The sequence below is a fragment of the Drosophila pseudoobscura genome, chromosome X, assembly GCF_009870125.1.
Source record: "Drosophila pseudoobscura strain MV-25-SWS-2005 chromosome X, UCI_Dpse_MV25, whole genome shotgun sequence".
NCBI classification, from domain to species: domain Eukaryota; kingdom Metazoa; phylum Arthropoda; class Insecta; order Diptera; family Drosophilidae; genus Drosophila; species Drosophila pseudoobscura.
Window position 1 is genome coordinate 1,457,785 of NC_046683.1, and position 20,416 is coordinate 1,478,200.

Sequence of the window (20,416 nt, forward strand, 5' to 3'; positions counted from 1 at the left end):
TCGGCTCCAGTTCCCGCCACAGAAGTCTCTCCCGGGGCGAAGTGATCCGACGCACATTTGCCTAATGACAAGAGGCATGAAATCCCACAGATTTTCGATTAGTTGCCCAGCAGATTCATTTGTGGTAAAGTGCGTTTCACTCTTCCATGCTACAATCTGCAGTCTCCAGTCCCCAATCCTCAGTCCTCAATCCACAATCCCATTTTTGATGAAATTTGTCGCCCTGGAATCGAGAATGTGTGTGCACTCAACGAGGTGGAGTACTGCCAAGAAGGTGTGTTGTCGATGATGCCACTATAATCTTTTCCTTTCGATGGTTGAGCCTGAGCCACTCAGCAATTGCACACTTTCACTTCATTCGGGTGCTCTCAGGGCTCTCAGGGCTCTGCTCTGCTTTGCTCTGCGGCAGTAGTGCACTTAACAAGGTGCTTCTGAGAGAATGAGGACGTGCACGTGGAGGATGTTGTGGCATGGTGTGGCTGTGTGGCAGTAGCCCAGGCCCAGGCCCAGGCCCAGGCCCAGGTATTGTGCTACCCTTTTAATGTGGCACAATCATGGCACGGAGTCGGAGGTCGGAGGTCGGAGTTGTCTCAATCACATGTGGGAATTCAATTAAATAAACGAGACTTTCCAAAAGAGCAGGCGCTGGTCAGGGCAATAAATGTGCACACGTATAGACACGGATACGGGTAAGGACACGGATAGATAGATAGATCCCTCGGCGGCCGGAAGTCGCTTTTGGCCAACAGCGGAAGCTGCAAACGTCTGCTCCTGCTGTTGGCAGGGGATACTCTTTTGCATTGGTTATGGGTGGCCATTTCTTGGGATCCCAGACCCCAACAAAACTCATCCACGAGGGCATCCAATTTTCGCCATGCTGCTGCTGCTGTTGCTGCTGCTGCTGCCTTGATAATCGCCTGCCCTGAGCTGCGTGCCACAATGTTGCTGCAGCACAACCCCGATGTATGCTCGTGCGGGGCCTCGTGGAGCTCGTTGCCACAGCCGAATGCGTGTCCTGCTGGGTGCCGGGCTGCTGTTAGTCGGCTGAAAGTTCTTCAGAGCAACAGACGTGCCCGGAAGCAGCAGAAGAGTCCATTCTTTGAGTAACAGTGTGCTTGATTGGGTGTGCTCTTGTGTTTTGGCGCGTGATTTTTGTTTGTTTAAGTGAGTGCCAGAATGAGGGACCATCCATCGGTGCCCAGTGTGTTCCGCGTGGCCTCCACGCACAGCATCAACAGCGAGAGTCCCTACAACAATGTGCCACCGAATCCAGCTAAGATAGGCAGCAGCAGCACTTGCCACCAGCAGCAGCAGCCACATCAATTGACCACCAGTGCATCCATAGAGCACAGCTATCCGTCACAGCATCAGCATCAGCAGCAACAGCAGCAGCAGCAGGACCACTCGCCCTATGCTACATTGCCACGTGGCCAGAGATTTGCTATGCCACAGCATCCGCCTCCACCTCATGCCTATCCACCTCATCATCCACAGAGACAGCAGCAGCAGCAGCAGCAGAATACGGGCGTGATCAATACCATTTCGGGCAGCATTCCCGCCACTGGCTTTGGCAGTGATCTGCAGCTGAACAATTTGTCGGGGAGTCGACGCCAGCACCCGCGACAGGCGGCACCACTTCCGTTGGGCCACTACCAGCCACCACCGCTTCCGCCCCAGCTACCCATGGAACAGCGCCCGCGGCTTCAGCAGCAGCAGCAGCAGCCACGTGGGGGCGGAGGCGGTGGCGGAGGAGCATCCGGTGGACAACAGCAGCAGGGACACGGCTTCAGCAGTCTGAGCAGCCTGGCCAGCGGCAGCTACCTGTGGCTCCTTACACCTGTTGCCGCCAGGTCAGTGCCACATTCACATCCACAGCTCCACATCTATGTAGGGCTTTCCTTTAACAGGAAATTCGTATTTCGTATACCTTTTTGTAGCTGCCTTTCTTCCTTTTCTCCTGCAAAATGCCTGAAATTCCTTTGCAAAATCTCTTATAATGCCTTTAAGAGGCATGGAGCACACACACACACTCAAGCAACCATGTTGCCTGCCGCCATTTCTGTTTTGTGTTTAAAGAAATTGAATAAACGACTACAGGCAGCAGTCGTGAGGCGTCAGGCGGCAAGCGGCAGCAACCACCATCCACCATCCTTCCGACGACACATAATTGTGTTAGCGGCACAAATCACTGCAAAGTGAGGCTTAATTTGTTCGCAAACTATTTCGCACCCCACCCCACGCCTTCACCCCTAACGCCTAACATCCAGCACCCAACACCCAAGCTCCAGCCCCCAAGACACAGTCCAAGTTTTAGTCCCAACGAAGAGAAAAATATGTATTTGGATATGCGCTTAAGCTGCTGACGCAGAAGAATTTTATCTATCTAATGGTAAATCCAAGTATTATCCAAGTATTTTTGACTATCTGAGGAGATCATTTCACACATTTATTCCTTTGTTTCCTTCAACTTATTTCATTTTTATCGCTTCACATTCTTTTCAATTTACGCGCAAAGTCGAGAATTAAGACCACCTCGATTTGGTGACCCCGATATATAAGCTTTCAATGGACGTTTACTCGCTTTTCAGGCTTTGCCTGAAGATTATTATTATTATTATTATATACTGCTTAAAAATAGCTGTAGCTACTCAGGCCTTAAGCTTAAGCTCTGGGTAAATCATTCAGATGATGAACAATATGTTAACAGATGTTGGGTAGGATTATTTACAGATTTGCAGCTTTAAAGATATTGTGCAGGATTTTTGTGTGTTTCTAAGAGTTTCAGGATTATTGTGGTATTTGTGTTGCTGAGGTTAGCGATATATTCCATTGCCATATAATATCATAACGAAGGCGAATAAGCTAAGCCACTCCCACTTCCAAAATTGAAAAGTATAAAAATACATTTGCAATAAATATCAATACTTTATTCACAAACAATCTAATATTCATTGGTATTAGTGGAATATCCCTGAATATTTTGTGCAAGCCTCAATTTTATTAGAAACAAACGATGTCCACTATAATTTAGATTCCAGAATACTTTATTCGCAGGGAAAACCAACAAATTCGATCTATTTTGTGCACATGAAAATGGCATCGTTGTCGATCATTAGACATACACATGCATATGATTAAAAGTATCTCCAAATATGGAAAGGTACACGAGTACCATACACACCCACACTCACACCCAATGACCTTTGTCGGCATTCCACGTGCTTTATTTTTCGCACATTTTACCAACGCCAACGATTCGCATTTTTGCGAGATTTATTTGCATATCCCTGGCAGAGCAGAGCAGATAACATGCATACAATGGGGGCCTTGTTCCGTTCCTTTTCGCTCCATTTTGAGGTATTTTTAATCAGGCACACGCGAAATTTGAAATGAAATAGGTGACATGGGGTGGTTGATTACAGGAATCAATAACTCGACTGCTGTACCTCTCGACTATCTCCAGCATATCGGTCGCCATTGTCATCGCCGCCCTGGCCGGACCCCAGTGGCTCTTCACCGAGGAGAAGCTGCCGAATCTCAATTACAATGGAACGGCCAACTTCAACGCTCTGGACGACGGCGCCTACATCACCAAATACACAAAGTCCAGCCTCTGGATATTGTGCACCACATTGCCAGGTAAGCGTCGCATCCAAATTGAGATGAATGTGACAGACCCCCGACAGACAGGACAGACAGGACGGACACCGCAGACGAATTGCGTGTGGCCTTAATGAGAGCTAGACCACCAGGGCCAGACCACAGAGCACAGTCCACACCCTCTGACAGTCAATCCATTAATTAGTGGAATTTAATTGTTATTTAATAATTTACTCGACGAACAATAAAACAAAATATGCAGAGAGAAATATAGCGATCAGGAGCGTGAAGTCATCTTTCGGCAACGTCCCGATTGTAGTGGAGAAGGTGGCAGAATGCCGCCCAGACATTGTATGAGCTGAAGGACGACTGTGCGCATGCCCCGCACATCGTCGCGGGCGATGAGCAGGCTGCTCGAGGCATAGCCACAGCGCAGTACATAGTCGGCCACATGGTCGGCCATGCACATCAGGTGGATGCCGGACTGGTGCTCCTCGTCGTGCGCCTGCTGCAGGCAGCGGCCCACCACTAAGCTGTACTCGGACAGGGCGAGGGGCATGCGCAGGGCATGGAGCAGGGCCCCCACCAGGTTCTTGTGGCTGTTGTCCAGCGAATCGTAGTAGAAAATCTTTCCCTCCGGCCGGGCGATGAACAGCAGGGACCAGTGTTCATGGTCCACATGGAAGGCCGCCGTCTGGCTGCACAGCGGCAGCAGGATGAACTTCTTCTCGTGGAGGCCGCTCTCGCGCATCTGGCGCTTCAGGACACGCTGGTCCATCTGGCGAATGCTCTTCACCAGCGCCGGCTGCATGAAGTACACGTCCGACTGCGCCTTGTAGCGTCTGCTCTGCAGGTAGGCAAAGTAGAAGGCGACGAGTCGCTCGTTCACACCGCCTCGCACGTTCTGCAGCAGCTTCACGTCCGTGTGCAGCAGCGAGATGTCCTGGAAGTGCAGCGACACCAAGCGGTCCTTCTCGCCCTTTCCCGGCCCGTCGCCGGACCCTCCTTCTGAACCTACTTTCCGGAACCTGGCCTGCAGCGGCTGCTTCTGCTGCTGCTGCTGCTGCACCTTGATCCTGCTGGCCGAGATGGGCTTTCGTCCCAGAGTTGTGGGCTGTAGTTTCTGGACCGAAGATCCCGCCATCGGCTGCTTCTTGGCCGCTGATGGTTGCTTCGCAGTACGCATTCTGTTGCAATATAGTTATATAGATGAAGGTGTGGTTTCTGGTTTCTGTTTTCAGTTTTTCTGTGTACTGTTTTCGGTTTCGTCTACGAAACGATTTTGTCTGTTTGTCTGCTTGTGTGTGTGGCTCTTGAGTGTAAAATCAAAATACTGGGATTACATTTTCAAAAAGTCTTCAAAATTCTTGACAAAATTTTGTTTTCTTTACACCGAACTCTCCCATTGAGTTTCTTGTCAAATGAGTAAATATGGTCATATTTCTGGGGGTCTGAGAACTCTCTTATTTGCTGGAATTTGTCCTCATAGATGGCATCTACTAGGAACGATCTTATATCTACGATATTATCGTATATGAAACCGATTTCCTTTGAATATGTAATTCATTTCAGGCCCCATATATGTCCCGTTTGTTGCCATTTTGAGGATAAATTTGTTCGATATTAAGATGCTCGTGGTACTCCTCGTCAATCCTTGAAAACTGCAATTAATTTCGAAGTACAAGAGTGCAAACAAAAGGTTTATTACGTGTAGATCTACTTACCACATTCTAGACTCCCAGGACGCTGATCAATCCCTTTAAAAATACAACTAGTTGCAAGTTAAAAGAGACTCCTCTCTAGGACTCAATGGACCCTGCATTACTTTTCATTTCTTCTAAGACTCTAAGACTAAGGAGGACACTTTCCGGCTCGTAGTCTCCTTGAATTGCTCTTCAGTTCTTCTAGGAACAAAAAAATATAATTTTGGTTAAAATATATAGAATACATATGCATTTTCCTTACGTGTTTTGCAGGTCTCGATGTGGACTCGTATAATTGCATCAAAATTGACTATTTCCCCAACGAGGGCTACCAGCCGGATCCGCATGACTCGACGCCAGCGATACCCTGTAAGTGGATGATATGTGGGGGACTTTTAATGTGTGGCTGCGATTGCGACTGCGACTGCACTTCGTTACGGTTGGCAATCAACTGGCTGCAACTGGCTTAAAGGCTCGCCTCTCCTCTACTGTCCGCCTGGTCTCTGCATTTATTGTACTGTGTACCTCCCCTGTCTAGGCCAAATTGGAATTGATTTATTGTTTGTGGCCAACGGACACAATCTTTCGATAGGGAGGGAGAGACAGTGCCTTTAGTTGGCTGAATTTTAATTAAAGACTTTTGGCCTCTGTTCTGCAGAAAGTTTTGTCCATATGATTTGTGGTGTCCTGTCCCCACAGACACAGAAGCAGACACATACACAGACAGGGACTGCCATAGATTGTATGGCCCGCAGGGTTCAAAGGGTGCTGCCTGCCACGAGCCTGACAATAGTTTGAACATTCTGAAATGTTCCATTTAATGCACGAACAGGAAAGAAAGAACATTTCAGCCCTGCCGCTGCATTCGCATTCGCATTCGCATTCACATTTGCTAAATAAACTTTTGAAATGTCAAATAAGGATATGCGCGTGTGCCTGTGCGTGTGTCCTTTGTGACAATTCCAAGAGAGAGAGCGATAGACCGAATGGAATTTCATTAATTTTCGCACAATTGGCCAAGAGCCAATATACCAACCATAGATTTGAAATATTTTCATTAATTTCGCACCGAGGCCTGAACTGCCCTACTGCCTGCCTGCCTGCCAACAAAACAGGGGCAATACCTCAAAACTAATTTCAAACTCGCCGCGGGTGACAATTTCGCAAAAAATAAAACTATTAGTCGGACAACAACCTCCAAGGGATGTGAAGGGTGCGGAGGTAGATGTGGCGCCTCGCCGGGTGTGATGATTTTCTGAAGCCTTGCGGCGGTATTCACACAATGGATGTATCCTCAGTCGTTCGACTTTCGCAAGACAGGGCACCACAACACCTGAAATGGTGGCCCCAAGCAGAACACTTTAGACGACAATTTCCTTTAGAGTCATGGGTGTAGATCAATCCTTACCGTTCCATTCTTTGGGTATTCCAGCATTCCTCGGCCAAGTCCTCATTCTTTGCTACCCGTTTTTCTCTTGCGAATGGGTTTCCATCTACAAATAGGTTTACAGATCTATTAAATATCGGATAAAACCGTACGTACGAGTCGACTCACTTGGAATGTATATATGTCAGAGACTTTACGATACCCAGATGTTGCATCAGGAACGAAACCAAAAAGTTGGTCTGTGGCGGGGTTTCTATGACGCCCCGTAGAAAGAGGATGCTCGCGCTGCCTACCTACTGGGGTTCGGCTGCTCAGCTCGTCTAGGTCCTATAAGATCGAGACTCGAGGCCCTTCTAGGTCGCAAGATTTCAAAAGCAACTACTTAGCTTGGGCTTGATTCAGCACATGGATGCTGATGGTCGTTGGGGCCGGAAAAGCTGCCTTTTGACGCGTACTTTAATACTCTAGTACTCTTACTCATTTACCTCTAAAAGCTAACTTAGGTTAAGTGGTTTTTGGTATAAGGAACAGTGGAAATCTAATGAGATCAATATCAATGTCTAGAGATATATAGTATATATGTGCCTACAATATATAGTACGAAAGAAGGGTCTATACTCTCTTGTTCCTTTACAGATACGGTGACCAAATCGTGCCCCATCTTCCTGGCCGCTGGCGTCTTTCTGGTCATCAGCTTCATTGTGTTCCTGATCCCGACATGCTCGCACCAGAACAATCTCTTCTACTTCAGTGCCGGGATACTCTTCATTGTCAGCGGTACGATCGGAGGAGACCCCGACCGAGGCTCTCGAGGCCCATTCGTGGGCCCGCTCGTGATTTTCTGTGAATAACAGAGACAATTGTCCACTTGCAGGCCTGGTGATGCTCATCGGACTGATTGCGTATATATCCATACTGAAGGCGGAGATTGGCTCCAAGCTGCGGCCGCGCTCCACCCTCCAGCCAGCCCTCTTTAAGGTCACCTACGGCCAGAGCTTCTTCCTGTTTGTGTTTGGTTTCATCGTCACAGAGTTCGTGGGAGTCCTCAACATCTTCTTGTTCATCAACCTGCAGGAGATCAGCTACTACGGTGTGGGTATTCTCTTGAAATTCATGTCATACCTTCAACGGTTTCGGTTTCCTGAGACTCTTCGTTTCGCCGTTCGTTGCAGCGCCTGCCCTGCTTCAGTGTGGCCAACATCCATGCCAAGATCAAGGAGGGCCAGCAGCATCCACTGAGTCACTCCTACAAGCGATACAAGCAGCCCGGAGCCCAGCAGCAGACAGGCAGTCAGGACACATTGAACCAAGGCCATCCTCCAGCCATCCATCAGCAGCAGCATCAGCATCAGCAGCAGCAGCAGCCGCAGCAGTCGCATGAATCGCATCAGCCGCATGTGCAAAGAACCCTCAGGGGCACCACCAGTTCCAGGCAGCATCAGGTGCACGACGCAGGACGGACTCCCAGCCAGACACAGACCCTTCCAGGGGGCTATGCCTGCCGCAAGCATCCGAATGTCGCCTCCAATCTCTATCTGCACAACGATCTGGAGCGTCGGTGAGTAGAAAGAGTCATCTAGAAGTGTAAGTATGTATACGTCGTATCCTTGATCCCTCTGGCAGCTTTTATTTTGAGAAACCGGCGGTGTCGAAGTGCAATCTTCATTCGCGCAGCTTTGCCAAGTCCCTCAACGAGCTGTCCGGCCCGACACCAGTGCCGCTTACGCTGCCGGCTCCTGCCCTGTTCGCCGATCTGCCACAGGAGTTTCCGCTCACCCGCTCGGTGTCGACCACCACAGATATCTACAGCACACCGCCGACAGGTGCTGCTGCTCCAAGCACTGGCCAGCTGAAGCGGAAGCAGCACCGCAACATGGCTACCAACACGCACCACATCCAGCCGCAGTCGCAGCACCAGGAGGATCAGTCGCGTCTGTGCGGGCTCAAGCGCGGCCTCCGCAAGACCAAGGATGAGCTCTTCCAGGAGTTCTGCCGAAGGGCTGGGGTTTTGGGGCGGGCCAAACCGAAGAACATCTACTACATCAGTGGCGGCGAGGAGGAGGAACAGCAGCAGCAGCAGCATGAGCAGGAGATCGACCAGGATGCGGGTGTCCGGCAGGATGACGACGATGCGGACGGAGATGATCACGGTTTCCGTCAGTTCCGCGGTGGCATGGAGGAGGACCAGCTCTACGTTATCGGAGGTGAGAAGTCGTCGAATTCATGAATATCCATTGGGTAATCCATCTTCTGAACAGATCACGCCCAGCTGGTGGGCCCCAGACGTGCCTCGATGTGCCCCCTGGACGCTCCTCTCGGCCATCCGCTGCGTAAGCTCAACTCCAATCTCTCGCTGCACAACGAGGCGGTCTGGCCCGGCGCCGCCTTCGCCTCGGGCCAGCTGAGACTGGCGCCTCCAGAGCAGGCCCAGAGTCGCACCCTGCCACGATGCTTCCTGCGACAGTCGGCGGCGGCCGGCAGCCAGGACAGCCTCGGCTCCCTGCAAAGCGGCATCAGTTTCAGTGCCAGTCAGCAGCGATTCAACCACCTGATGATGCAGCACCAACAGCAGTTGCAGCATCAGAACCGCTACCTCTCCACCTTGACGCTGCCCAGGCCAGCGGAGGAGCAGCAGCCGCAGCCGCAGCAGCAGTTGCCCCCCAAGACCCAAGTGGTCCAATGGCCAGCAGCCATTCCATCGTCGCCCTCCAACTACGGCCACGGGGGATACCAGCAGCATCCGCAGCCACTGTATCCCGCCACAAGTTCGAGTGCAAGTGCAAGTGCGGGTTCTGCCGCTGGGGCTCATCCACCGAAATTCCAGCGGGGCTATGCCTTCGACGATGCCCAAAGGCGGGCGAGCTTCGCCGTCAACGATGCCGCCTTCGATCTGGACGAGATCGAGCGAGAGCGGCGACGCTCCCATGCGAGTCTCTTTGGCCAGAATCTCGATCCCTACGATCTGATCAACGGAACGGCAGTGTAGATGCCGAAGAATCCCTAAAGAGAGAGAGAGAGTTACCAGAGCTATCCCCCTATCCACCTATCAATCTGTCATTTATCTACCAAAAACTACGTAAAATATGAACTGAATAAAGTCCCCCTTCAAGACTTTGGCTTGGAGTTGATTGGCGCATTTATTAGGATCTACCTTAGGGCTTCTTCGGTTACAGATTGCCTCTCTCGATGGAGCTGTTCGCATAGTCTACTCATAGGTTCAGGCGCTTCCAGAAGTTGCGGCTGTGGATAATCTCCGGACTGACGGGATGATTCGCATGAGTCGTATCGTCTAGCGTCACTCCCTCGTAGATATCTGTAGTTCGGTAATGACTATGGCTGCTGGCGGCGGAGCTGCTGCAGTTGGAGGAGCTCAAGAAGACAACGTCTTCGGATGAATGGAAGTACTGGTGCTGCTCTTGGCGTGGCTGTTGCTGTTGTGGTGTGGGTGCCGTGTGGGCGCGAATTATGCCTCCATCTGCTGCTCTTACTCCTCCCGCAGTCCCTCTACAAGTGGGTGCACTGACGGGCCGAATTGTGGATCTGGGCGGCGGCTGTGGTTGTGGTTGTGGTTGTGGCAATCTCTGATCTGGTGGTTTCCTGGCTCCGCCTCCAAATAGCTGATGCATCTTGGCCATGGATTGCTGAAGCCGCGTGCTCGGTGGAGCTGCTCTGTCCATCTCCATGCCTGGAATGTTATTATATGGCTGGAATATATCGCTGGCGCTGCTTCTGCTGCTGCTGGTGAGGGTGCTACTGATGCTGCAGTCCAGGAGACTCGGACGTCGTGCAGGCGGCCGCTCATTCAATCGCATCGCCTGCTTAGCCCGACGCATGAGGACATCCAGATCCTCTTGGCTGCTGCTGTTTGTGGCAGATGTGATCTCCGGCAGTAGGTGGTTGGTGCGCGTGAACTCCGACCTCACACGGCAGAGTATCTGCTGTGTCTCCTCCTCCACCTGCGCCACCTTCCCACTGACGCTCGCGGGGCTCGTCGTCGTCCTTGGCTCAAAGTCACTTCCCAGCAGCTTTCTCCTGGCCACAGATAACGTATTGGTGAAGTGATAGCTGTCTGGCTCCGGCGTCAGCGTCCTCTGCTCTATGAGCTCCTCCATTTTGGCCACAGCTGCCGCATCCTCGAACCTCCTTCTTGGGCTCGTCGTCTGCTTCTTAGATACACTGGGCTCCGGCGGTCTCTGACGTGCCCGCTCCAGATAGTCGAGGAAGTTCTGCTCCAGCAGATCGCTCTCCTGCTCCAGCTGCTGCATGCGGTTCTTGACACTGACCAGGTCGTCCTCGAAGCTCGAGGCTTTTGTAGGTGCTGCTGGTTTTGGTGCTGGTGCTGGTGCTTGATAAAAGAAAGACATTGGTTGAGGCGGTAAAAAGGGCATCGCTAGAGGCACAGATGACGTGAGTTTAGATGGAAAAGCCGCGACTTGAGGCAGAGAAGCCGTTGTTTGAGGCAGAGAGGATGAATTCGTATTTGGGGTCAAAGTATGTCTGCTGGGCTTCTGAGAAGGTGGCACCACAACAATTGCCGGCGGAGGTGGAATCATCTGCTGACAGGAATAGGGCGCCGAACCTTCCGTTGGTATGTCTTCCATGGGAGCTGCAGGAGGCACCGCTGTTGGGGAGGAATTACTCGTACCCGTTGTCACGGAGTGGGATGCGGCCGAGGTCCAGTTGGGAACCTCTGGTTCCTGGCCAGAACTCAAATCTGGGGGCATAAAGCGAACCGGCTTCTCGACGGCCAGCTCTGTTTCACGGATCTTGGCGGCGAGGAACTTCTGATTTTCCTCGTAGTGTTCCAGCAGGTTGAAGATCTTCTGCACCAGTTCCCGTGCCTCGACCGAGCAATGAGAGTCCCTTTGCACGCGGCGGCAGAGTGCCTGTTTTGGGGGGGGAGGGAGTTCCAGGCGGATTAGTGGAAGATCAAAGGAGAAGGAGGCCGCTTACTCACCCGCCAGGAGCTGTGTCGGTGGTTGAGATGCAACAGCTCGTACTGGTGACGATATCTCACTTGGTAGATATCTTCCAGTAGCTTCTTCTGCAGCTCGTAGGCCTTTTTCAGCGACAGCTCCACGCGCTCTAGGAAGATCTTACCACTGGCACTGTGCAGCATCTCATGTATCCACATTTCGTACGTCTTTGTGGCTGGAGTCACCTTCGTTTGGGTGCCCTTTGCCACTTGGTCCTTGGCGAGAGGCTTCTCCTTCACCGTCTGGGATCCCACAGCCACTGTGGCCAGACGCTTCTGGATCTGGATCGTTTGGCATGCCACTGAGACGTGGTCGGCAGTTTCCCTCTGCATCATCGTTTGGCATGCCACAGCAGCCACCTGGGTCAGAGGTTCGTTCTGGTTCATCATTGTTTGGCATGCAACGTCCCTCTGCAGCTGGACGTTCTCCTTCTTGGTTTGAGTGGATGCATGTTGGCTATGGATTGGTTCCGCCTGGACACCCACATCCCGGGATGTACTGGGATGGGGATGCTTGGCTTCCTGGACGCCTATGTAGTGGCCATGCGCGAATCCCTCGTGGTAGCCGGCCCTGAAGCCGCTGTGCCTGCCCACCGCATACTCCTGCTCCATGGATATGTGGACCACGTTGATCAGCAGACTGACATTCAGGCACAGCTCCGCCACGGACATTTCTATCTGCTCGAAGGTCTGGACAATTGTAGTCGGATGTGCATGCTTCGCCCTGCGCACCAGTCCCACCAGACTCTGGCGGATAATGGCCATGTAGGCTACTTGCTCCGGGAAGAGTCGTGGCACATCCGGCATTTTCACCTGCATCACCGGCAGCTTGATCACCCCCACTCCCGTGTCGACCAACGAGTCGTCCTGCTCTTGGGCTGTCGGCAGCTCAGGCTCTGGTATCGGTACGGCTGTCTCTTCCGGTGCCAGCACCTTTCCGGCCTTGCGCAGGCGCTCTCGCTCCTTCAGCTCGACCTGGAGCATGGCCTCGAGAACCGGCTGGGTGATGATCTCTACGGGAGGGCCACAAGACGCCGAGAGCGTGCTCATTTGCTGAATCAGATCGCTCAGTCGCCGCTCTATTGAGTGAATCGTTTGGCAGAGGCGTGGGCCCACGAAGACCTTTCGGGAAGCGTCGTACTCTATCACGGGTACAGTTTGTATGTTCTTCTCCGTCTGCCTTGGCATCTCCTCCGTTGGAGGTAAATTCCCCCCCATCAGGACACGAAGCAAGGCTCCTAGCAGGCTCTGACCCTCGCTGGGCGATTGAGACGGCTCCTGGTAGTAGCTGCGCTGCACCGCTGCCCTGAACGTGTCCCGTCCACCAAGTAGAACGCTGAGAACGTCCCTCACGTCGTCCTGGCTGAAGCGGAACTCGATGTGGGGTGTCGCTGGTGTGCGACTCCGGTGCGGAATCTCGCTGCAGAACATAGTGAGGGTCAACGGATAGTTCTCCGCGTGCAAGAACTCCGCCACCAGGCTGTGCAGGGCCACGGCCAGCGGGCAGAGCAGAGGGGAATTCGTCCCCTGTTGGGACGCCTTCAGGAGTTGACCTGGAGAATGGGGTTGAGAATTAGACGGTGGGATCATCCTTCAGTTGTCCGGCACTTACCCAGCGTTGTGCTGTTGATGCTGCGGTTTAAGGGCATCGTTTGTTCCTGCTGATGCTCCTCAGTCCTTCTTGGCTCGTCCTCCTCGAAGATCGTACGATCATCCAACAACAGCTCCTCGCTCCACAGCTGATCTCTCTCTGTTTCCGGCTCTCTCTCTTTCACTGCCGCAGCCGTCGCTGCTGCCGCCGCCGCTAAAGGCTTTCTTTTAATGTCTGGTTTTCCCTTAGCTTTAAGCTTTCCTTTGTTTGCCAGACTCCCTGGGGCCACTGGTTTTTTCTTGATCGTAGGATTCTCCGGCAGCGCCGCTGGTCCACTCTCTATCCTTCTGGGGCTGTCCTCCGGCCAGCGTTGGCTGCTACGCGACGACTGCTGCTGCTGCTGGCGCGACCTCAATGCCGCCGACGATGCTGCTCTATTGCGCTTCAACTGCTCCTGCCGCTCGCGGATGTGGGCCTCGTGCTTCTTTTCGCGCTCGCAGGGTGCCCGGCAGTCGTCTTCGCTGCGGCTGCGCCGCTTGGCCCGATAGGAGGCCGTTGTGGATTGCATGGAGGACGCTGTGCTGTGTGAAACATAGCGGGTCTTCATTCTTCCCCCCTCGCAATCCTCCTACAGGATCCGCTTGGATTATTGGTTAGATATTTTCTGGTCCCTGACTCTAATGTGTGCCTGTGGTGCTTGCCTGTTAGCAAATGAATTTTCGGAATGAGTTTCCCCTTTGACACAACGAATATATAGAAACGTACATACAATTTCGGTTATTTGTGAAAATTGTGACAGAACTCACCCTCGTTGCTAGTTGAGAATGTGGCGGCAGGTGGCAGGTGGTGGCAGGATCGCCGTGTGCAGTCATCCGGCAAATGCCACAGTCCTGAAGCACACGAGGTCACGAGAAACAGCCCAATCGACAACGTAAATAAAACCATATCCCTGCTGTACGAAATAAGCTGTATGTCCGTATTAAATGTATGGCTGAACAATTGCTTTAAAACAAGCACAAAAAGCTAAAGAAAGCCAAAGCATAACATTACACGGCACTAAAAAGGCAAAAAACCACATTAGTTCACCCGGAATTCCGCCCAAAAAAGTCACTTATGCACATATTAAAAAAAAAAAACAACTCAAAATCGGGAAAGCAGTTGAAATTCAAATAATTTCCGGCATCTGGGAATGTATCGATATTTCAACAGTATCCGATAATACCAGCAACATTGCGACTGTATTTTTTGTTGAACTATTTTGTTTAAGCCTTGTTTTAGCCAAAATACAATAAAAGCAAGGACCAAAAACTAGCCGATCTTAAAGAAAATGTATTCATTAATGGCCTAAAATTATGTGGGCAGAGCTAATGGTTTTAGTTAGGCTGCATTATTCAACGGAATAAAGAAATTGAACAATTGGAACGATATTTCCCTTACGTTTCATTTGTTTGACCTTTTTCGCTAAAACTTTTTTTTAAGCAAAATCCAATAGAAGCAAGTATTCAAAATAAGCCAGTTAAGTAGAAAATTGATTTATTAATCGGATAAAAATTTGTGGGCATGACTTAATGTTCTGTATAGCTAGTAATATTCGACGGAATATCAAAAAAGAGGAATATGTAAAATATAGCTTGAATTCGTCAGTATATTTACGGTATATTTTTTTAGTGAGCCGGTATATTTTGGTATACATTTTTGAGAGTGGGACGGTATCGGTCACACTGGAAACACATTGGAATCAACAAAGGTCTGCGTCTCGCAAAAAACTTAAAATATATAATAATGCAGTAGAATTTTGCCTCAACTGTCGTGGTCGTGATCCGTCTTCTATTCTTTGACTTGGCAATTTCCACCTTCAAAAAGCGGGCGGCCAAATAATTCCACGCTACTCACGGGCAGCATGGTAACTTAAACCCAAAAAAAAATAATTTTTTTTTGGTGACAGTGCATAAAATGTAATTTTCGTATCAAAAATATTTCTGCTTTCCATTGATACGACCCTTTTGTCTACAGCTAAAATAACCCCAATCACCATTGCTGTGTGTGCGGCAGAGAGAATTTCTATACAAAATTTACCGTACATTTTGGTAAATATTGTCCTATATTTTGCTCTGTTCTGCTCGCTCTGACGTGGTTCTTAATGCTTGCGCATCCTTCCATTGCAGTTAAAGTCATGTCACACATTGAAAATGTGTTTAATCTGGTGCGGGCCCGCCTCCAGGCAGAGAAGGTGAAACTGTGGGAGGAGCCGTACTACATGGAAGGCGTCGGCAGCATTGAAATTGTGATGGAGGTAAGAGTGCCATGAATTGCTGTATATCTTTGGTCTTGACATCTGATTCTTTCCACAGGAGCTGGCTAAGCGCTACGCCCAGTTCCTTGGGATCGAGGTCTCAAACTGCATGAGCGCCCTCAGCGAGCTGCAGGACCATGCCCTGCGAAAGTTGGCCGCCCGTCGTGAATTTAGCGAGACGGGAATGGCCACCTTCAAGGTGCGTCGCATCGATAACCGCAGCGGCACCACCACTATGCTGGAGATCAAGTGTGACCTGAATTCGCTGGGCTCCGAGCTGCAGGCGGCCATAGCTGCCAAGCTGCAGCTGAGCAATCCCCAGCACGTCAAGTGCATCGCATCCGGGAAAATGGTAGCGCCAAACGTCACGCTAGGAGCACAGAGTCTGAAGAATAACCAGGCTGTAATTGTGATCATTGGCCAGGGCGATAACAAGAATGCTGGCCTCTACGAGAGGCTGAACAAAATCAAGTCTGATGTGGAGGCGGTGGTAGCGTCGCAGAACCGCCTGATGGAGATGGAGGATCAGGATGGAAATCCAGTTTTTCTACCACCCGAGGAGAACCGCGCTTTGTTGTTGGCCCTCGGCTTTTGTGAGAAGGCCAAGGCGGCCATGCAGCGGGAGGATTACGAGGAATCGCTGCTCCTGCTGCTCGAGGGCGACGAAAAGTTTGCCACCTGCAAATCGAGCTTCCTCGAGTCGGTGGACAACTTTGCGCTGCTCAATCTGGACATTGTCTGGTGCTACATGTGCCTCAAGAACGTCTCCCAGCTGCCCGACGCGGAGGCGCGATTGGCGATCTGTGAGCGCAGCTTCCGCCGCAGCTACGGTGACAACTTTGAGCGTCTGTACGCCCTCAAGGGGCGCGACTGCCCAGAGCGGGCTCTCTTTATGCGCCTCAAGCTGCTGCAGGGAATCGTTCTCTTCCACCAGAATCGCCGCGACGAGGCCTTCGAGAGGTTTGAGGCTGCCTCCACGCTGCTCAAGGAACTGAAGGTCGACGAGGACAAGCTGCTGCTACTGATGGAGATGGGCTTCGGTATGGGCGAGGCCAGGCTCGCTCTGCGCTCCTGCTCGGGCAGTGGCGGCAACATTGACCAGGCCGTGCAGTTCATTCAAGAGCGCAAGAAAAAGCTGAGCGATGCCCGTAAGCAGTCCAAGAAGGAGCGCAAGGTGCATGGCGATGCCAACAGAGAGAATGCCAAAGATGAAGGCTGGGTTAATCCACGCAGTGTTTGCACCCTAGTCGAGATGGGCTTCGACACAAAGTTGGCAACCCTGGCCCTGCGGCACACCGAGAACGACATAGCAAGAGCCGTGAGTTCCCGTCCCCGATACTAGTCTGAGTCTGATCCTTAAGAAAAGCCTCTAAAAAGTTTCACTCTTTCCAATTTGCAGCTGGATATGCTGGAGAAGAACTCTGCTGCGCTGCATGCCGCCTTGTCCGAGACCTGTACCGACATCCGTGCGGATGAGAACCAGATGGCAGCCCTCCAGCTGCTGGGCTTTGACGAGGCGACGATTCGCGCCGCCCTCGAGAGCACTGGGAACAGCGTTGAGGGGACCATTGAGTTCCTGCTGATGACCCTCCAGAGCGAGGCGAAGCTGAAAGAGTTTCTCGAGGGGGTCAAACAGCTGGCGAGCGACGGTAACGACGGACCGTCAACCTCTTCGCAGGCCCAGAACTCGTCGATCATTGCCTTGGTGATGGCGAAGGCGCGCGAGCTGGAGTCGCTCAAGGCCTACGAACGCTTCCATTCGGATATTAGCCAGAGCGACCAGGACTATCTCGATCTGCCGCTGATCCATGAGGAGCAGCTCCTGGGCGAGTATCGTCGCCTGCTCGAGCAATAAGCTGCGCAAGCGAAAACAATTGTAAACGGCTGGAGCGGCTATAAAATGATTAGAATTTCGATGGAGAACCGGTTGTGGCGATAACTGTAATCATGACTTGTCTATTGCAAATCGTCGTCTTATAAATGCCACTTAAGTGGCACTCATCCACTCAGCCCTCCCTCCCGCTACCCGTTACCCGTTACCCACCGTGTGCCGACTGTGGACTGTATGTGTATGTTTGTGTTTGAATAACTTGGCAAATACTAACAATATAAAGACTTACAACGAGATATATGTATATAAAATGTATAGATATAGTATATATTCTATTGACAGCTGCGACAATGTGATTACGCTGCTGCCTGCAGCCCGTTCCCCTCCGGTCCAGGCCGTTCCGTTCCGTTCTATCGCGAACCTGTTAACGTCTTTTGCAATTACTTATTGAACATTTTGTTGTCTCCTGACTTTCGATCCCAGCTCCAAGCAGCTTCCAGAAACGTGGCTAACAGCGAACCAGCACCAGCACCAGCACCAAGCCCACTCTCCATCCCTCCCCGACAAATGAGACTGGATATACGGCCATATTTAGTTATATTCCTGTGATAGGTCGGTTGCCTTACAATTCAATGAATAAAGAACACAGAATACAAGCCAAGAAAACGATTGACCTTTGGAAAGGTCTCTGGAACGTGTGGCTATTCTTGAAGTTAAAGGTGCAACACATATAGTGATAGGAAATGTAGGAAATGAATCATAGATGGATTAAGATGATAAATTCTAAGCAAGTGAAGAACCAATCTATGATAAATCCTTTGGTGACATATGTGTATATGTGCAGAGTCCTAATGCTCACTAAGCCAACTTTAACCCTTGAGATTGGTTAACTTTCGTTTGTTCAATACGATGCGCTGCCGCATGACGCGCGACGTGCTAATCGAACCGATCACGAAGTCATGCAGGAAATATATCTATCTTAGAAAAAAGGAAAATTGGATCTTAACGCAAAAACAATTACTAATTACGAAAAAGGTATGTAGGCATAATTAATGTAATCTGAGAAGAGGAAGGGAATTAGTGGTAGGTATAACATGGTAGAGGGAACTATACTCCGAGCATAGGACCCTCAATGGTTCATGGAAGGAACAGTGGATTCTAGTGGATCTAATAGGAATTGTTTATGGAGTTTATGCGTCTCCAACAAACAACAAACAAACCTGGGCTATCTACGTGACCCCTCTTGACGATTGACTAAGGATGGAGGACGGTTTATTTATAGTATTAGTATTCTAATTCTATAAGAATTATTTTCGGCGCAGTCTATGCTTATAGATCTGCACTTATATGTACATATATGTATATTCTAGATGGAGAAAATAGGGAGTAGGGAAATAATTACTCGTACATACATATATGATGACTATTGTTGTGTCAATTTCTGAAAGCGACTTTTGCCCCTTTTTAAGGCAAATAAAGTTCTCGATCGATGTGCGTGTCTCGAGTGGGTGGTGTCCCGTCCCGCGTCTGAGCTGAGACTCTGTTCCAAAGGGAAGCATTATACGATTTCCTGTTTAAGTGTATATTCATTCCAGAGTAGCCTATAATAAAAAGATTCAATTTTATTGGAGTCCGAATGATGGGGTCGCCCCCACAGATGAACCCGGAATGATTTCGGGAGATTTATAAACAAGTCTTTATATATATCATGAAAAGAGTGCATAGAACCAAGGATTATAAAACAGATATCTGGCATGCATATAGTATGTATGTATAAGTAACATAGCGGGGATTAAGCTTAAAAGTAAGGAACCAACGAGCTTTAAGGACGATGCTGAGAGCATAGGCAATGTGGGCTTTTCCATTATGGCGATGCGTTATTCGTACGACGAAATGTTTGAACGGTTTTAAAGATTTAAGCTAAAAATGACCCCACGCGAATCGGATATTCAATTTTTTGTGATAATATATTAAGTATTGAGCGTTAATTATCCATGCTATTAAATACAAAAACCTTTCTGCTTGTTTCGTTTAAGTCCGCTGACTTATGGCATTTGACATACGTTGCCTCATTCCGTGTTAAAAAAAGTAAACAAATCTACCATTAGCCGGGATTTTTTCTGGGATTTATCTCAGATACACAGCTTAATGTTTTTTCTCATAGGAGACCTTTTGGCGGAAATGCCCATATGTCCTGGCCTGTGTCCTTCCTCTTCTTAAGATATCTTTAAGATAGGTTGAAAAAGAGACGTATATAAATATTTCTATGTACCTCTGAATTGGTTCTGATAGAAGTTCTTTGTTTCGGCGGTGATTCATGTTCTTTTTTTGTTTAATTGCCTTTAGTTGGGGCTCGTACTTAAGCGATTGCCATCTCTACTCGTGGTTGATATGTGTGTGCTGCTCTTTGTTCTGATAAACAATTTCATAATTTGGTTTTTTAATTTTAATTTTTACTATTTTTGAGCATTTAGTTTTTTACGATCCACGGCGGCAGCGGCAGCGGTAGCGACGGCCTGGCAATAATGACTTTGGCCATTATGCCCAACTGATACGCAACCAAGCGCAACTTTTGGACATTTTTATTTTTATTATTTTGTATTTTGTATTTGGTTTTTCGTTTTCGAATGGGGATGTGAGAACGGTTCTGGTTCTGGTTCTGGTTTTGGTTCGTATAGTCCGCCAAGGGGTTCTTGGGGGGTGCGATGGATGCTTAAGGCCTGGCCCACGTCGATGTTCTGCCTAAGCAAATGGGAAATGGGAAATGGTTTTGGTTTTTCTTCGGGTGCCACTGCACTCGACAATTGCAGAAATTATTGGGAATCATAGGGTTGCCTGGCTGGCTGGCTCTAGCACAATTAGCATACAGCTGTTTGCAGGGGAAATATATATCATTCGGTAGAATCGATTGCCTAAACAGTGGATTCGATTAGAGATGGAGATCTGTTTTGCCATAGTACACGTGCCCCCGTATCTGATAACCGAAGTACTTGACGCATTCCAAGGGAGTTCTTCCTGAGAAAACAGTTGGAAACG

General features: G+C 49.9%; 4 protein-coding genes across 7 annotated transcripts; 2 read left to right on the forward strand and 2 right to left on the reverse strand.

Annotated features, from left to right (window-relative positions):
* The first annotated feature begins 1,044 nt into the window (after positions 1 to 1,044).
* On the forward strand, positions 1,045 to 9,813 carry stg1 (stargazin-like protein). Its single transcript, XM_002134523.3, has 8 exons — positions 1,045 to 1,850; positions 3,464 to 3,639; positions 5,577 to 5,672; positions 7,327 to 7,467; positions 7,565 to 7,782; positions 7,863 to 8,248; positions 8,314 to 8,894; positions 8,949 to 9,813. The coding sequence occupies exons 1-8, from the start codon at positions 1,177 to 1,179 to the stop codon at positions 9,674 to 9,676; spliced, it is 3,000 nt and encodes a 999-aa protein (XP_002134559.2). The 5' UTR covers positions 1,045 to 1,176; the 3' UTR covers positions 9,677 to 9,813.
* LOC4814285 (uncharacterized) lies at positions 3,802 to 4,998 on the reverse strand. The gene has a single exon (XM_001354391.4). It carries the CDS (start codon positions 4,784 to 4,786, stop codon positions 3,878 to 3,880), a length of 909 nt encoding a protein of 302 aa, XP_001354427.3. The 5' UTR covers positions 4,787 to 4,998; the 3' UTR covers positions 3,802 to 3,877.
* On the reverse strand, positions 9,809 to 14,389 carry unc (uncoordinated). Its single transcript, XM_015186783.2, has 4 exons — positions 14,063 to 14,389; positions 13,278 to 13,991; positions 11,648 to 13,218; positions 9,809 to 11,576 (listed from the first exon to the last, which is right to left on the reverse strand). Exons 2-4 carry the CDS (start codon positions 13,861 to 13,863, stop codon positions 9,900 to 9,902), a joined length of 3,834 nt encoding a protein of 1,277 aa, XP_015042269.2. The 5' UTR covers positions 13,864 to 13,991; positions 14,063 to 14,389; the 3' UTR covers positions 9,809 to 9,899.
* Positions 14,390 to 14,955: 566 nt separating this feature from the next.
* On the forward strand, positions 14,956 to 18,036 carry LOC4814425 (NEDD8 ultimate buster 1). 4 transcript variants are annotated; one of them, XM_001354393.3, is made up of 5 exons: positions 14,956 to 15,211; positions 15,270 to 15,343; positions 15,422 to 15,549; positions 15,608 to 16,867; positions 16,949 to 18,036. In XM_001354393.3, the coding sequence occupies exons 3-5, from the start codon at positions 15,430 to 15,432 to the stop codon at positions 17,402 to 17,404; spliced, it is 1,836 nt and encodes a 611-aa protein (XP_001354429.1). In that variant the 5' UTR covers positions 14,956 to 15,211; positions 15,270 to 15,343; positions 15,422 to 15,429; the 3' UTR covers positions 17,405 to 18,036. The 4 variants fall into 4 exon arrangements, with proteins under 4 accessions (XP_001354429.1, XP_033238787.1, XP_033238789.1 ...); XM_033382896.1 differs by having other exon boundaries at positions 14,956 to 15,159; XM_033382897.1 differs by having other exon boundaries at positions 14,985 to 15,003.
* The last annotated feature ends 2,380 nt before the right edge of the window (positions 18,037 to 20,416 follow it).

Coding starts and splice junctions, on each gene's coding strand:
- stg1 (XM_002134523.3), top strand. CDS start 1,177: ATGAGGGACCATCCATCGGTGCCCAGTGTGTTCCGCGTGGCCTCCACG. Junction 1,851..3,463: donor CTTACACCTGTTGCCGCCAG/GTCAGTGCCACA, acceptor GACTATCTCCAG/CATATCGGTCGCCATTGTCA. Junction 5,673..7,326: donor CTCGACGCCAGCGATACCCT/GTAAGTGGATGA, acceptor GTTCCTTTACAG/ATACGGTGACCAAATCGTGC.
- LOC4814285 (XM_001354391.4), bottom strand. CDS start 4,786: ATGCGTACTGCGAAGCAACCATCAGCGGCCAAGAAGCAGCCGATGGCG.
- unc (XM_015186783.2), bottom strand. CDS start 13,863: ATGAAGACCCGCTATGTTTCACACAGCACAGCGTCCTCCATGCAATCC. Junction 13,219..13,277: donor CATCAACAGCACAACGCTGG/GTAAGTGCCGGA, acceptor CCCATTCTCCAG/GTCAACTCCTGAAGGCGTCC. Junction 11,577..11,647: donor ACCGACACAGCTCCTGGCGG/GTGAGTAAGCGG, acceptor CCCCCAAAACAG/GCACTCTGCCGCCGCGTGCA.
- LOC4814425 (XM_001354393.3), top strand. CDS start 15,430: ATGTCACACATTGAAAATGTGTTTAATCTGGTGCGGGCCCGCCTCCAG. Junction 15,550..15,607: donor GCATTGAAATTGTGATGGAG/GTAAGAGTGCCA, acceptor TTCTTTCCACAG/GAGCTGGCTAAGCGCTACGC. Junction 16,868..16,948: donor AGAACGACATAGCAAGAGCC/GTGAGTTCCCGT, acceptor TCCAATTTGCAG/CTGGATATGCTGGAGAAGAA.